At 44.0% G+C, this 12,761-nt stretch overlaps 1 protein-coding gene across 5 annotated transcripts in view; it reads right to left on the bottom strand.

The window, feature by feature from the left end:
* Positions 1-12,761, bottom strand: part of kcnma1a (potassium large conductance calcium-activated channel, subfamily M, alpha member 1a) — a 960,366-nt gene that overhangs the window by 258,993 nt on the left and 688,612 nt on the right. For all 5 annotated transcript variants that reach the window (XM_063070509.1, XM_063070506.1, XM_063070507.1 and 2 more), the window contains exons 11-12: positions 5,796-5,901; positions 3,851-3,933 (exon numbers count right to left, since the gene is read on the bottom strand). In XM_063070509.1, the coding sequence (XP_062926579.1) occupies positions 3,851-3,933; positions 5,796-5,901 (189 nt within the window). The remainder of the gene's footprint in view (positions 1-3,850; positions 3,934-5,795; positions 5,902-12,761) is intronic.

Here is a 12,761-nt window from a genome sequence, read left to right as displayed (position 1 = left end):
CGGTCTGGGGGGTGGAGGGCCCTGTGTGGCCTGTAAGGAAATGTTTTTGGTGTTGCTCAGAGCCAGGGTACTGTATAAGCACGCAAATGGGATTCCTATTCTCACCCTCTATGCCATGTGGAAGGAGCTCTGCCAGGGAAGAGAGGCAAAGAGGCGGCTACGGGAGAAAGGTCGTTCTCCAAGCCCTCTCCCAATCAGGACTCCTAGCCTCTGCAGGATTCCTCGCAATCCACTCAGGATTCCTTACCTCCCCCACCCCTGTAAGGAAGGGGGTCGTTCGCCCTGCACCCGCTATAATAAAGTGTGAATGGTTTGAGCTTGAAAAATGTTGCGTGAGTGGTGGCCGCATGTGAGTTCACTTGACTGAGTGTGTATGACGGCAAATTCTATCTTGTGCTTGTTAAATCTGCATCGGAAGGGTGATTGAATCAGTGGAAAAGGTGACCAAATTGAATTATTTTGTTATTTGGTGAACAGAATTTGCAGGAGACCTTATCTTTTATAGGGCTGTGCTTTTTGGTGGCTCTGTGAAGGTGTTAATGTGCCGAGGGCTCCCACCTAGTCATCTTTTCTTTCCTTTTGTAAAATGTGTTAAAGTTTTCCATTGTGGGAATTAATTTTGTTCTGAGTTTTGCAGTTACTTGCGGAGGCTCTGAAGGAAGGAAACTACATGCATGGAATAAATTTGTTTTTGGAGGGAGATGAATGTGACATTTCGTGGGAGTTTCACATCCCATATAACCTGCAGGTGGCGGGGATGGTCGAATGTATGAATGAGCTGTTGAAGCAAGCTGTGGAAATCTGAACTTCTGGCTGGTAGAGTCTGGGTGGGTTCCTGATGACACTGGACACAGCATTTAGCAGTGTCGGACCCTCCAAAGCCAGAAGAGGTGGAAATGGAAGAGGACTCAGGGAAGGTTTGGGTGCAGCTACCAAGGGGCCACTGGGGCTGGGGGCGGGTATGGTTGTGGGAGATTGTGGTGCGTGGACTAGGGAATATGCACTGGGTAGTATTACCAGGGGAAACCGGAAATGACGTCTGAATCCCCAAAAGGTAACCATGAGGGAGAGTGTTTGTGTCTCTCTGCATTACAGAATGGCAAAGTGGGGGATGCTGATGGCAGTGGTGATGACGGTGGTCAGTGTGAACTCCTGCAACACATTCCTATGGATGATATACAAGTATGCAAACCACACCAATGCTTCGGACTGTTGGGTATGCATGAAGGCGTGATCCCACTTGCAGAAGGGGTGCCACTGATACCCATCCCATTTAATGATGAAAAATACTGCTGGGCAGCTACTTGTTTTTGACATTCTGTTTTGGGGGAAGCCAGGAGAGACTAGTTTATTCCAGCCAACTCGTCCCATAGTTTGGGAATGGCCTTAAAGAGCCTGAGTCACAATAACCTCCAGTGGAGAAAGTACTTTCAGGGCTGGTACTTTCCTGAACCTGGTGGTGTGGGACCTAAGGCTATTGTACCTCCTTCCTCACTCACGTGAAGTGGTTCATCTTGATAGGTCAAATATGATGGCGGGATATAGTACTAATGGTAAGACTCTTGGCAGTGTGGAGGATCAGAGGGATCTTGGGGTCCGAGTCCATAGGACACTCAAAACTGCTGCGCAGGTTGACTCTGTGGTTAAGAAAGCATATGGTGTATTGGCCTTCATCAATCGTGGGATTGAGTTTAAGAGCCAAGAGGCAATGTTGCAGCTATATAGGACCCTGGTCAGACCCCACTTGGAGTACTGTGCTCAGTTCTGGTCACCTCACTACAGGATGTGGAAACCATAGAAAGGGTGCAGAGAAGGTTTACAAGGATGTTGCCTGGATTGGGGAGCATGCCTTTTGAGAATAGGTTGAGCGAACTCAGCCTTTTCTCCTTGGAGCGACGGAGGATGAGAGGTGACCTGATAGAGGTGTACAAGATGATGAGAGGCATTAATCGTGTGGATAGTCAGAGGCTTTTTCCTAGGGCTGTAATGGCTAGTACGAGAGGGCACAGTTTTAAGGTGCTTGAAAGTAGGTACAGAGGAGCTGTCAGGGGTAAGTTTTTTACACAAAGAGTGGTGAGTGCATGGAATGGGCTGCCGGCGGTGGTGGTGGAGGCGGATACGACAGGGTCTTTTAAGAGACTCCTGGATAGGTAGATGGAGCTTAGAAAAACAGACTTGGAGTTACACATGACTCTTGCGGGAATGGGACCCGCTTTTGGGGTTTCACGATTGGCCATTGTCTGACATGCCAAGGGCGTGGCCTAAGAGTTCGGCTCGTCTTCGGAGGCCTAGGATCTCAGGGCTCTGGAGACGGGCGGATCGAAGGTCAGTATCTCGACAGACCAGCGTTGGGAGCCGGAAGATCTTTGGCTCTGTGCCCAGTGACCTGAGATCTTTGGGTACAGAGCTCAGGAAAAGCAACGCAACGGACTTTTAACATCGTAAACCAGCAAGTTGTTTGTTATGTCTCCCCTCTCGCTGTGAACGGAGACATTTCTTTCTCCCTTATTAGGGAGAGAAGGAACCTGTAGTATGTCGTATACTGGGTGAACGTATAGTCTTTGGAGTACTGCAAGTCTGTGTCTTTGCTGTTGCTTTCTGCATGGTTGAATGCTCTGTGGTGGGTGCTGATGCTTTTTTTTTGCTGGTGGCGGGAGGGGGGATCATTGCTTGCTTCTGCTTACATGGGGGAGAGGGGAAAGCTGGGGGGACTTTTGGGGTTCTAACATTTAACTGTCATTTATTCTTTGGGGCACTCCTCTGTTTTCGTGCTTGGTTGAGAAGAAAAAGCATTTCAGGATGTATATTGTATACATTTCTCTGGCATTAAATGTACCTTTGAAACCATTGGTAATATTTTAATGTATTGCACTGTATTTGCTGTCAAACAAGTAATTTTACAACGTATGTCAGTGATAATAAACCTGATTCTGATGTTAGAGGAGATGTGTCACAGTTGAGGAGGAATCACAAAAAAAGCTCTTTGGAACCACCGAATCCTTAAGACCATAACGTACAGGAGCAGAATTAGGCCACTCTGCCCATCATGTCAGATACTGACCATTTTATTTTATATTATTTAGCGACACCATGTGGAATAGGCCCTTCCAGCACTTTGAGCCTTGCCTTGAAGCACCCACAAATCCGATTAACCCTAACCTAATCACGGGACAATTTACAATGACCGATTACCCTACCCACTTCGTCATGGGACTGTGGGAGGAAACTCCCACAGAAAAAACCCGAGGTAGACCCATGCATTCCACGGGGAGGATGTACAGACTCCTCACAGGGGATGCTAGGGTTGAACTCTGAATTCCACAGCAGCCCGAGCTGTAATAGCATCGCATTAACCACTATGCTATCATAGTGCCCGGTAGCATTTATTGCATTTCAATCCTAAATTGTTCCTGCTTTGTTTTTATTCAACCATTTTCTTATCATCTCTACCATGCACCCCCCACCCCCCCCAAACCAGTCCCCTGGTTTCACCACACAGCTACACACAAGGGGACAACTTACACAATCCCTTTATCCTACCAACCCACGTATCATTGGGAAGTGGGAGGAAGCTCAAGTGCCCGGAGAAACCCACGGTAGGGATCGATCCTGGGTCTTCTGCATCGTGAGGCAGCGGCTCTACCAGCAATCCCATTGTGCTCCCTGAAAAGCCAGCTGTTGAGAGTTCCTAGCATCATCTATTTTACTTCAGGTTTACCACATCTGCTTGTGTTTCGCTTTTGCACAAATAAAGCCAATTTGCTCAGTCCCACCTGAACTCTCTCTGGGACCTCATTCAACTGGCCAGTCACTGTTCTCTCAGCAGCGAGTTTCCATCCTTCACTCTTACCTCATGATGTTCGAAGCATCTTCAGCATCAGGATCAGGACAGTACTTGTTGGCCAGAATTAAGCAAGCATCTGATGACTCTATCTGAGACACGGAAAGACATGAAAAGCCCGTGAAAGTCATGGATCATTGCGATATACACAAGCCACTACAATACACTGACTTCCACTGGATTGAGCTAAATCGGACTTAAATCTCAAAGTAGAACATTAACCCAAATTCTGCACAGAATCATAATCACGATTGTCAAGTTTTGATTGGAAGACAGAATAAAAGGGAAAGCTGAAAGTAAAGTAAAATTACCCCGGTCAAATTACAATGAAAATTTGCATTAAGCAAAGAGTTGACCTCCTTCAGATTCTACTCAAAGTATCCATTTCATCCAGAGAGAATATTCTGATTTCACCATTTTGGGCTGGATCCAAATGCAGAACGAAAGGCATTTGGCACATACTGAGACAATAAGCTGGGAGCAATTAATGAGGCAAGTGGGTTTGAGGATGTGAGACAATAACCTGGAGAACGTAACGAGGTGGGGGACACATCAAAGACAATAGGCTTAGGTGAAGTAATGTGAGGACTGGTGTTGGGTCTGTAACGATAGGCAAGGGTGAGAGTGAGATAATGGACACGGGTCAAATAATGAGACAACAGACATGGGGCATGTAATGAGACAAACAATGTGAAAGTTGTAATTAAATAATCGATGTGGAGTATTTAAGGAAGTAATAGCGATGGGGCATGTAATGAGACAATAGACATAGGGTACGTAATGAGACAAGCAATGTGGAGCATGTAATGAAATAATCGATGTGGGATATGTAATGAAACAACAGAAATGGGGCGTGTAGACAATAGTCAATGGGCATACAAGACAATAGGCTTGTGGTACGTAACAAGATAATAACATGGGACACATTACAAGCCCACAGTGGTGGGATACATTACACAACAATAAATGTGGTCATGTAACAAGTAATGTAACAGAGTATAGCTTCACTATTGTCCATACCTAGAGTAACAATATTATTATTGGCAGTTGATGGCTGCCATGATTTTAACCCTGTTAGAGATTTTCCACTCGGCTTTGGTTCTGTTGGTGCTTGGTGTGACTTGTGTTTAATAATCCGGGGAGGAAAGAACATAATTCAAGCCATAAAAGGCCACAAGCTGCTGGATAACTTGAACCAGTTCACTATCTCTCTCATAAAGCAGCAAGCTTCAAATCTTAGAATACTGGGAAACAGTGCAGAAAGCAGGGGCTACAAGGAGAAGACTGACATACCAGCCATGGCACTCAGAACAGAAATCAATTGTGTCCTATCTCAGCCATATGAGCAGGAAATTCTTGTCAGAGCCCTTTAAAATGTAAAACTTATACATTACTTTCCATATCTGCTTATTTTATCTCCCTCATTCCAGACCTGCTATTCCTATTTGTATTGCTGTCTCTTCCCAGCAGAAAGATGGGAAATCTTGCACAGACAAAAAACACAGCGCAGCCCCTTCCGATAAACTGGCCATTATTAATGTCTCAGTGTGATCAGGTACACTTTTCAGGTATACTACTGAAAGGCCAGGCAGTTATCTCAAGCTGTGAAAGTAACTTAATTTTTTCACTAACCCACATCAGCTCAGTTGCAGCAGCCAATAGACAACCACAAGACATTCCTCTTCAGGTATAAAAAGACTGTTCCGTTGACATCAGTGGTGAATGCTGAGCAATTGACTCTGGGTTGCATTTCACCACACCTTGTCTACTTTCCTTACAGTAAATGAGATGCAGCTTTCTAAATAAACCAGAGAGAAACCAAACCACCTCCACCCACGGCGACTGATAAATCTGAAACCAAGGGAGACTAGTTTGAGTTTATGCAAGCTTGCTATCCTGGCCGGGGTACCAAACACAGGAGAGCACAGAGGCAGGAAAAGGATACAGTCATTACCTTGACTCTGGCGAGATCATGTGGATTCAGAACAGAACCTTGGAAGAATTCCACCTGAGTGAAATGTCTTTTAAAAAGGGCTTCAAGCTCAAGGTTAGGGGAAATGCTGGGGAGAGATTAAAAAAGAATGTGAAACAGCGGTCAGCAATCTTTTCGTACACTATGCAAGATTTCAAACATGAGAAATATAATGAAATTGTGTAATGGTTTGACACAAAATAACTTTTGCTTTATGCTACTACACATGGGACAATGTAGCCCAAGGTCACATCACAGATCTGAAGCCAGTTAAAAGCAAACAGAAGGAGTGAAAAGTTACCTTTTCCCGGAGCAACGTCTACTAATGTGACTGCATTGACCGAGACTCTGCTGGCATTTCTCTGATATGTTCATCACATGGGTTAAGGGTGAAATATGAAAAGTTTAAGGGGAACATGAGGGGAAATTGCTTTACTCAGAAGGTTGTGAGAATCTGCAACGAACTGCCAGTGCAAGTGGTTCAAGCAAGCTCGATTTCAAGATTTAAGAGAAGTTTGGATAGGGACATGGATAGTAGTGGTATGGAGGGCTATAGTCCCAGTGCAGGTCAATGGGAACAGGCAGTTTAAATGGTTTGGAATGGACTAGATGGACCAAAGGGCCTGTTTCTGTGCTCTGCCTTTCTATGACTCCACGACTGTGTGTGTCAATATTTTGCAGGGAGAAATATATCCTAGAATCTCTTCAGCGTTTGAGAGGTGCCAGATGCCAGCCCCCTTCTGAGCAGCACTTTGCCGCAAGGCGTGAATGCAGGTACCAACTGGAGCTTGGTGGAGTTAGCTGCACACTGGCACAACCAGTAGAGCTGCTACCCCACAACTCCAGCAACGCCGATTCAATCCTGAACTTAGATGCTGTCTGTGTAGTGTTTGCACGTTCTCCCTTTCACCACATGGGTTTCCTCAAGGTGTTTTGGGTTCCTCCCCACCTCCCAAAAGCATGCAGATTAGAAGGACAGCTGGCCGCACTGTATTGCTCCTGATGTGTAGAGGGTAGGGGGAGTTGATAGGAATGTCGAGAGATAGAATAAAATGTGATGAGTGCAGCAGTAGTATAGATGGGTGCCTTGATGGTTAGCACAGATCTGATGGGCTAAAGGGCCTGTTTCCTTATTGTACAACTCAACAACCACAGATTGGTGGGGTGGGGAGGCAGTGTGATTGAGTGAGCCTGTATTGGAGACCTCATCTCGCACAGAATCGATGGATCATAAGGTCACGGAGGGGCCGCGCAGACCATCACACTGGTCACACTTTTTATTGGCTCGTTTTTTGCTGTTTGCACAATTTGTTCTTTTTTTTCTGTGTGTGTTGGGTGTTTGATGTTTTCCTTCAATGGGTTCCACGGTGTTTCTTTGTTTCTTGGCAGTCCGTAGGAAGCTGGTTGTATACTGCATACATATTTTGATAATAAATATACTTTGAATCTTTGAATATATCAATAATTCTCCATTCTCCTTACAAAACGAATGACAGCCATATGACCCATCAAATAGAATCAAATAGGGGACAGAGGAGATTCACCAGGGTGCTGCCTGATGGAGTGCTTCACTGACAGACAAGGTCATTTTCCCTGGATTACATGGGTTTAAGAGGGGACATGATTGAGGTATACGAAATTATGAGGAGCATGGAGAGGGTAGACTGCAGGAAACTTATCCCAAGTATAAGAGACAGATAAAATAGGGGACACAGATTAAGGGCAAGGGGTAAGAAAATTGGAGAGGACCTGATGGATACTAATTCCACCCAGACAGCGGAGAGTACCTGGAACACACACGAGAGAGGGTGGTGGAAACCAGACATTGAGAGCAGATAGAGCAGGGGTTCCCAATCTGGGGTCCACGGACCCCTTGGTTAATGGTAGGGGTCCATGGCATAAAAGAAGCTGGGAACCCCTGGTCTAGATGAATCTAGAAGCATCTAGATAAGCATTTGAATTCCCAGACCCAAAAGGCTAACTACAGGGAGATGGGATTAGTATGAATGGGTGAACATTGGTCAGTAGGGGAAGAGGTGGGCCGAATAGCCTGTTATGACATTCTGTGACTCTATCAGATGTCGTAACTGCCAGCGAAGGTAACAGTATCTCAGAATCGCCCATAAACACACATCCTCTCTTTCACCTGATCAGCCTATCATGTGACATTAACCCGCCCAGTGCCTGGAACCTCTTTCTCTCACACCAATCCTCCCACCCCCACCTTCCTGTCCCAAATTATCCCAGTCACACCACTGTCTACACAATTCCACAAATAAGCACTCACCTCTCCCATGGTCCACTCTCCTCTCCTATCAGATTCCTTCTTCTTCAGCCCTTTACCTTTTCCACCTATCAACTCCCAGCTTCTCACTTCATCCCTGCTCCCCTCCTCACCTAGTTGGACCTATCACCTTTCAGCTTGTCCTCCTCCCCCTTACCTTCTTTTTCTTCCTTTCCAGTCCTGATGAAGGGTCTCAGCGCAAAACATCAACTATTTATTCATCTCCATGGGTATTGCTTAATCTGCTGATATCCCCCAGCATTTTATATGTGTTACCACAAATATGCACGATTGGTGGGTACACTGCTCACATGAGCTGTGTTTAAGATGCTAGCTGCTTTCCTACAGCAGAATGGACAGCTAATATTGTAAATAAGATTTGCTGTCTCATAACTCCAGTGACCTGAATTCATTTCTATCCCCTGATTGTGTGTGTGTGTGTGTGTGTGTGTGTGTGTGTGTGTGTGTGTGTGTGTTGTGTGTGTGTGTGTGTTTTGCACTTTTGCACTTTCTCCTGTGACCATTTTGGTTTACTCAGGGTGCTCCACCTCTTTCCACACCCCAAAGATATGTGTATTGGGAGGTCAGATGGGTAGACAGCTGCTGTGTAGGTGAGTGTTAGAATCAGAGGACAGTTAATGGGAATGTGGGGAGAATAGGTTACGGGGAAGATCAGTTAGCAGTGGGATTGCTCTGTGAGCTGATATAACCTAAATGGGCCACGCAGTCAGAGTTGTAGATGTTCAATCTCATTCAGTACGATATAGAGCACTGCGGGAGATGCCATCAAAACATATGACAAATGTGTATGCATTTCCGTAGATGCTGCCTGACCTGCTGAGTTTCTCCAGCATTTTGTGTGATCTCATTGAAACCCACTGAATATTGGAAGGAGTGAATGTGAAGAGGATATTTCTTTTTTTTTTATTTTATTTTTATTTGGATAAGGAGTTCACAATTATCATGTACTTTTTTCACACATATAACCTTTTCCATTTTTTTATATGTATAAAACTACAATTATTTATACATTCTTAAGTACACATTGAGATGATATAAAAGCAAAATAAACATTTAAATAGATAATTATGTACTGTGGTAAATCTAACCTATTAGGCTAAGTAATGAAATTAGTTGTTAAGAAAAATGGTAATAATAGTTTCCATACAACCCTTCTGGACCATTTCCACTGGTCCCAAATGTTGCATACAAGCCTATATACCAACCATTGTAGGTGTTTATATCCCAATTTGTTCGTGCTTGTTCCTGTCCGCAGACATAATTATCCAATCCCTATGTACTTATTTACTTAATTTTTTCATTTTTTTTTATCCCTTTCCCAAATCTTTCCCTTTACTTGTGTTAATTCTCTATTTTCCAAAAAAAAAACAACAAACATTTAGACTAGGGGTGCTTACGTTAGCAATATTACTGTGTTGATGAGAAGAGCAATATAAATCATTAGGAGAGTCATCTAAAGTCTGCTCGCATTGGGGTTATATATTCAATCCATTTATTCCAGATTCGATAAAATGTTTCTTTTTGAGTTCTCAGGGAGTAGGTCAACTTTTGAGGAGGAATTTCTTTAGCCAGAAGATAGCAAATCTGTGGAATTTATTGCAATAGGTCATTGGGTATACTTAAATTAGGGGTTGATAGGCTTTTGATTAGTAAGAGCATCAAGGGTTACGGGAGATGTCAGGAGAATGGAGTTGTGAGGGAAAATAAATCAGACATGATCGAATGGTGGAGCAAACTCTATGGGCAGAATGGCCTAATTCTCCACTTATGTTTTATGGATTGGTCTGGCTCTATGAGACAGGGAGGTGGCCCACTGAACCTTGGAGGAGAATGTGACGGTGAAGGGTAGAAAGTTGCTTAGGTGGATTTTGAAATAAAAGATTGTGTTCAGATGCCATGATCTCAAAACACTTGTCATTTGAATTCTAGCTGAGGCAGCGCCATCCAGTGGCTGGATCACAAACTGCAGTGATGCACAAAGATTTTCAGTGACTGCAAAATACATCAGTAAATCCTGGGCCAGGCCCTGAAGGGCTTATTCAATGTGCAAAGTCCTTTCTGAAAATATACAGTAAAAGTTATTTTATTCTGTAAGCCTAAAAAGGATAGGACTTATCTCATGATAATCCCAGTGGAGTAAAGGAAATTACAGTGGTATGAGAGAGGAACTGGCCAAAGTTGACTGGAAAGGGACACTGGCGGGAAAGACGGCAGAGCAGCAGTGGCTGGAGTTTATGCAAGAAATGAGGAAGGTGCAAGACAGGTATATTCCAAAAAGGAAGAAATTTTCGAGTGAAAAAAGGATGCAACCGTGGTTGACAAGAGAAGTCAAAGCCAAAGTTAAAGCAAAGGAGAGGGCATACAAGGAAGCAAAATTTAGTGGGAAAACAGAGGATTGGGAAGTTTTTAAAACCTTACAAAAGGAAACCAAGAAGGTCATTAAGAGAGAAAAGAATAACTATGAAAGGAAACAAGCAAATAATATCAAAGAGGATACTAAAAGCTTTTTCAAGTATATAAAAAGTAAAAGACAGGTGAGAGTAGATATAGAACCGATAGAAAATGATACTGGAGAAATTGTAATGGGAGATGAGGAGATGGCAGAGGAACTGAACAAGTATTTTGCATCAGTCTTCACTGAGGAAGACAGCAGGATACCGGACACTCAAGGGTGGCAGGGAAGAGAAGTGTGCGCAGTTACAATTATGACAGAGAAAGTACTCAGGAAGGCTAAAGGTCGATAAATCTCCTGGACCAGATGGAATGCACCCTCGTGTTCTGAAGGAAGTAGCTGTGGAGATTGCGGAGGCATTAGCGATGATCTTTCAAAAGTCGATAGATTCTGGCATGGTTCCGGAAGACTGGAAGATTGCAAATGTCACTCCTCTATTTAAGAAGGGGGCAAGGAAGCAAAAAGGAAATTATAGACCTGTTAGCTTGACGTCGGTGGTTAGGAAGTTGTTGGAGTCGATTGTCAAGGATGAGGTTACAAAGTACCTGGAGGCATATGACAAGATAGGCAGAACTCAGCATGGATTCCTTAAAGGAAAATCCTGCCTGACAAAACTATTACAATTTTTTGAGGAAATTACCAGTAGGCTAGACAAGAGAGATGCAGTGGATGTTGTATATTTGGATTTTCAGAAGGCCTTTGACAAGGTGCCACACATGAGGCTACTTAACAAGATAAGAGCCAATGGAATTACAGGAAAGTTACATATGTGGATAGAGCGTTGGCTGATTGGCAGGAAACAGAGAGTGGGAATAAAGGGATCCTATTCTGGTTAGCTGCCGGTTACCAGTGGTGTTCCACAGGGATCTATGTTGGGGCCGCTTCTTTTTACATTGTACATCAACGATTTGGATTATGGAATAGATGGCTTTGTGGCTAAGTTTGCTGACAATACGAAGATAGGTGGAGGGGCCGGTAGTGTTGAGAAAATGGAGAGTCTGCAGAGAGACTTGGATAGATTGGAAGAATGGGCAGAGAAGTGGCAAATGAAGTACAGTGTTGGAAAGTGTATGGTTATGCACTTTGGCAGAAAAAATAAATGGGCAGACTATTATTTAAATGGAGAAAGAATTCAAAGTTCTGAGATGCAACGGGACTTGGGAGTCCTCGTACAGGATTCCCTTAAAGCTAACCTCCAGGTTGAGTCAGTAGTGAAGAAGGCGAATGCAATGTTGGCATTCATTTCTAGAGGAATAGAGTATAGGAGCAGGGATGTGATATTGACGCTCTACAAGGCGCTGGTGAGACCTCAGTTGGAGTACTGTGGGCAGTTTTGGTCTCCTTATTTAAGAAAGGATGTGCTGACGTTGGAGAGGGTACAGAGAAGATTCACTGGAATGATTCCGGCAATGAGAGGGTTAGCATATGAGGAACGTTTGTCCGCTCTTGGACTGTATTCCTTGGAGTTTAGAAGAATGAGGGGAGACCTCATAGAAACATTTCGAATGTTAAAAGGATAGACAGAGTGGATGTGGCAAAGTTGTTTCCCATGATGGGGGAGTCTAGTACGAGAGGGCATGACTTCAGGATTGAAGGGTGCCCTTTCAGAACAGAAATGCAAAGAAATTTTTTTAGTCAGAGGGTGGTGAATCTATGGAATTTGTTGCCACGGGCAGCAGTGGAGGCCAAGTCATTGGGTGTATTTAAGGCAGAGATTGATAGGTATCTGAGTAGCCAGGGCATCAAAGGTTATGGTGAGAAGGCGGGGCAGTGGGACTAAATAGGATAAAATGGATCAGCTCATGATAAAATGGCGGAGCAGACTCGATGGGCCGAATGGCCTACTTCTGCTCCTTTGTCTTATGGTCTTATGACACAACTTTGGAATTGTGTTGGTGTTCTGTTCACAAGAAGCTTCCTGTGGAAAAACTAAAACTTTGGATCTACTCCTGGGAATACTATTTCTGTCAGTCTGCTTCCAGGATGACACTGATTCTGCTTGTTCTATAGCCACATTTTTCCCAAGCACTGGATGGAATCATGATCTCAACTAGCCAATACGGATATGCGACTGCATTCAGCCATTGCGTGAGGATTAGATACACGTTCAATGAAACTATAATTTTGGCACTTAGGAGGAGGAGAACTGACTTTAGTGAGACAGCGAGCTAAAATTAATGCACTGAATGGG

Source organism: Mobula hypostoma, chromosome 18 (assembly GCF_963921235.1).
Source record: "Mobula hypostoma chromosome 18, sMobHyp1.1, whole genome shotgun sequence".
In the NCBI taxonomy this organism is placed as follows: domain Eukaryota; kingdom Metazoa; phylum Chordata; class Chondrichthyes; order Myliobatiformes; family Myliobatidae; genus Mobula; species Mobula hypostoma.
This window is presented reverse-complemented; position numbering and strand designations above follow the sequence as displayed.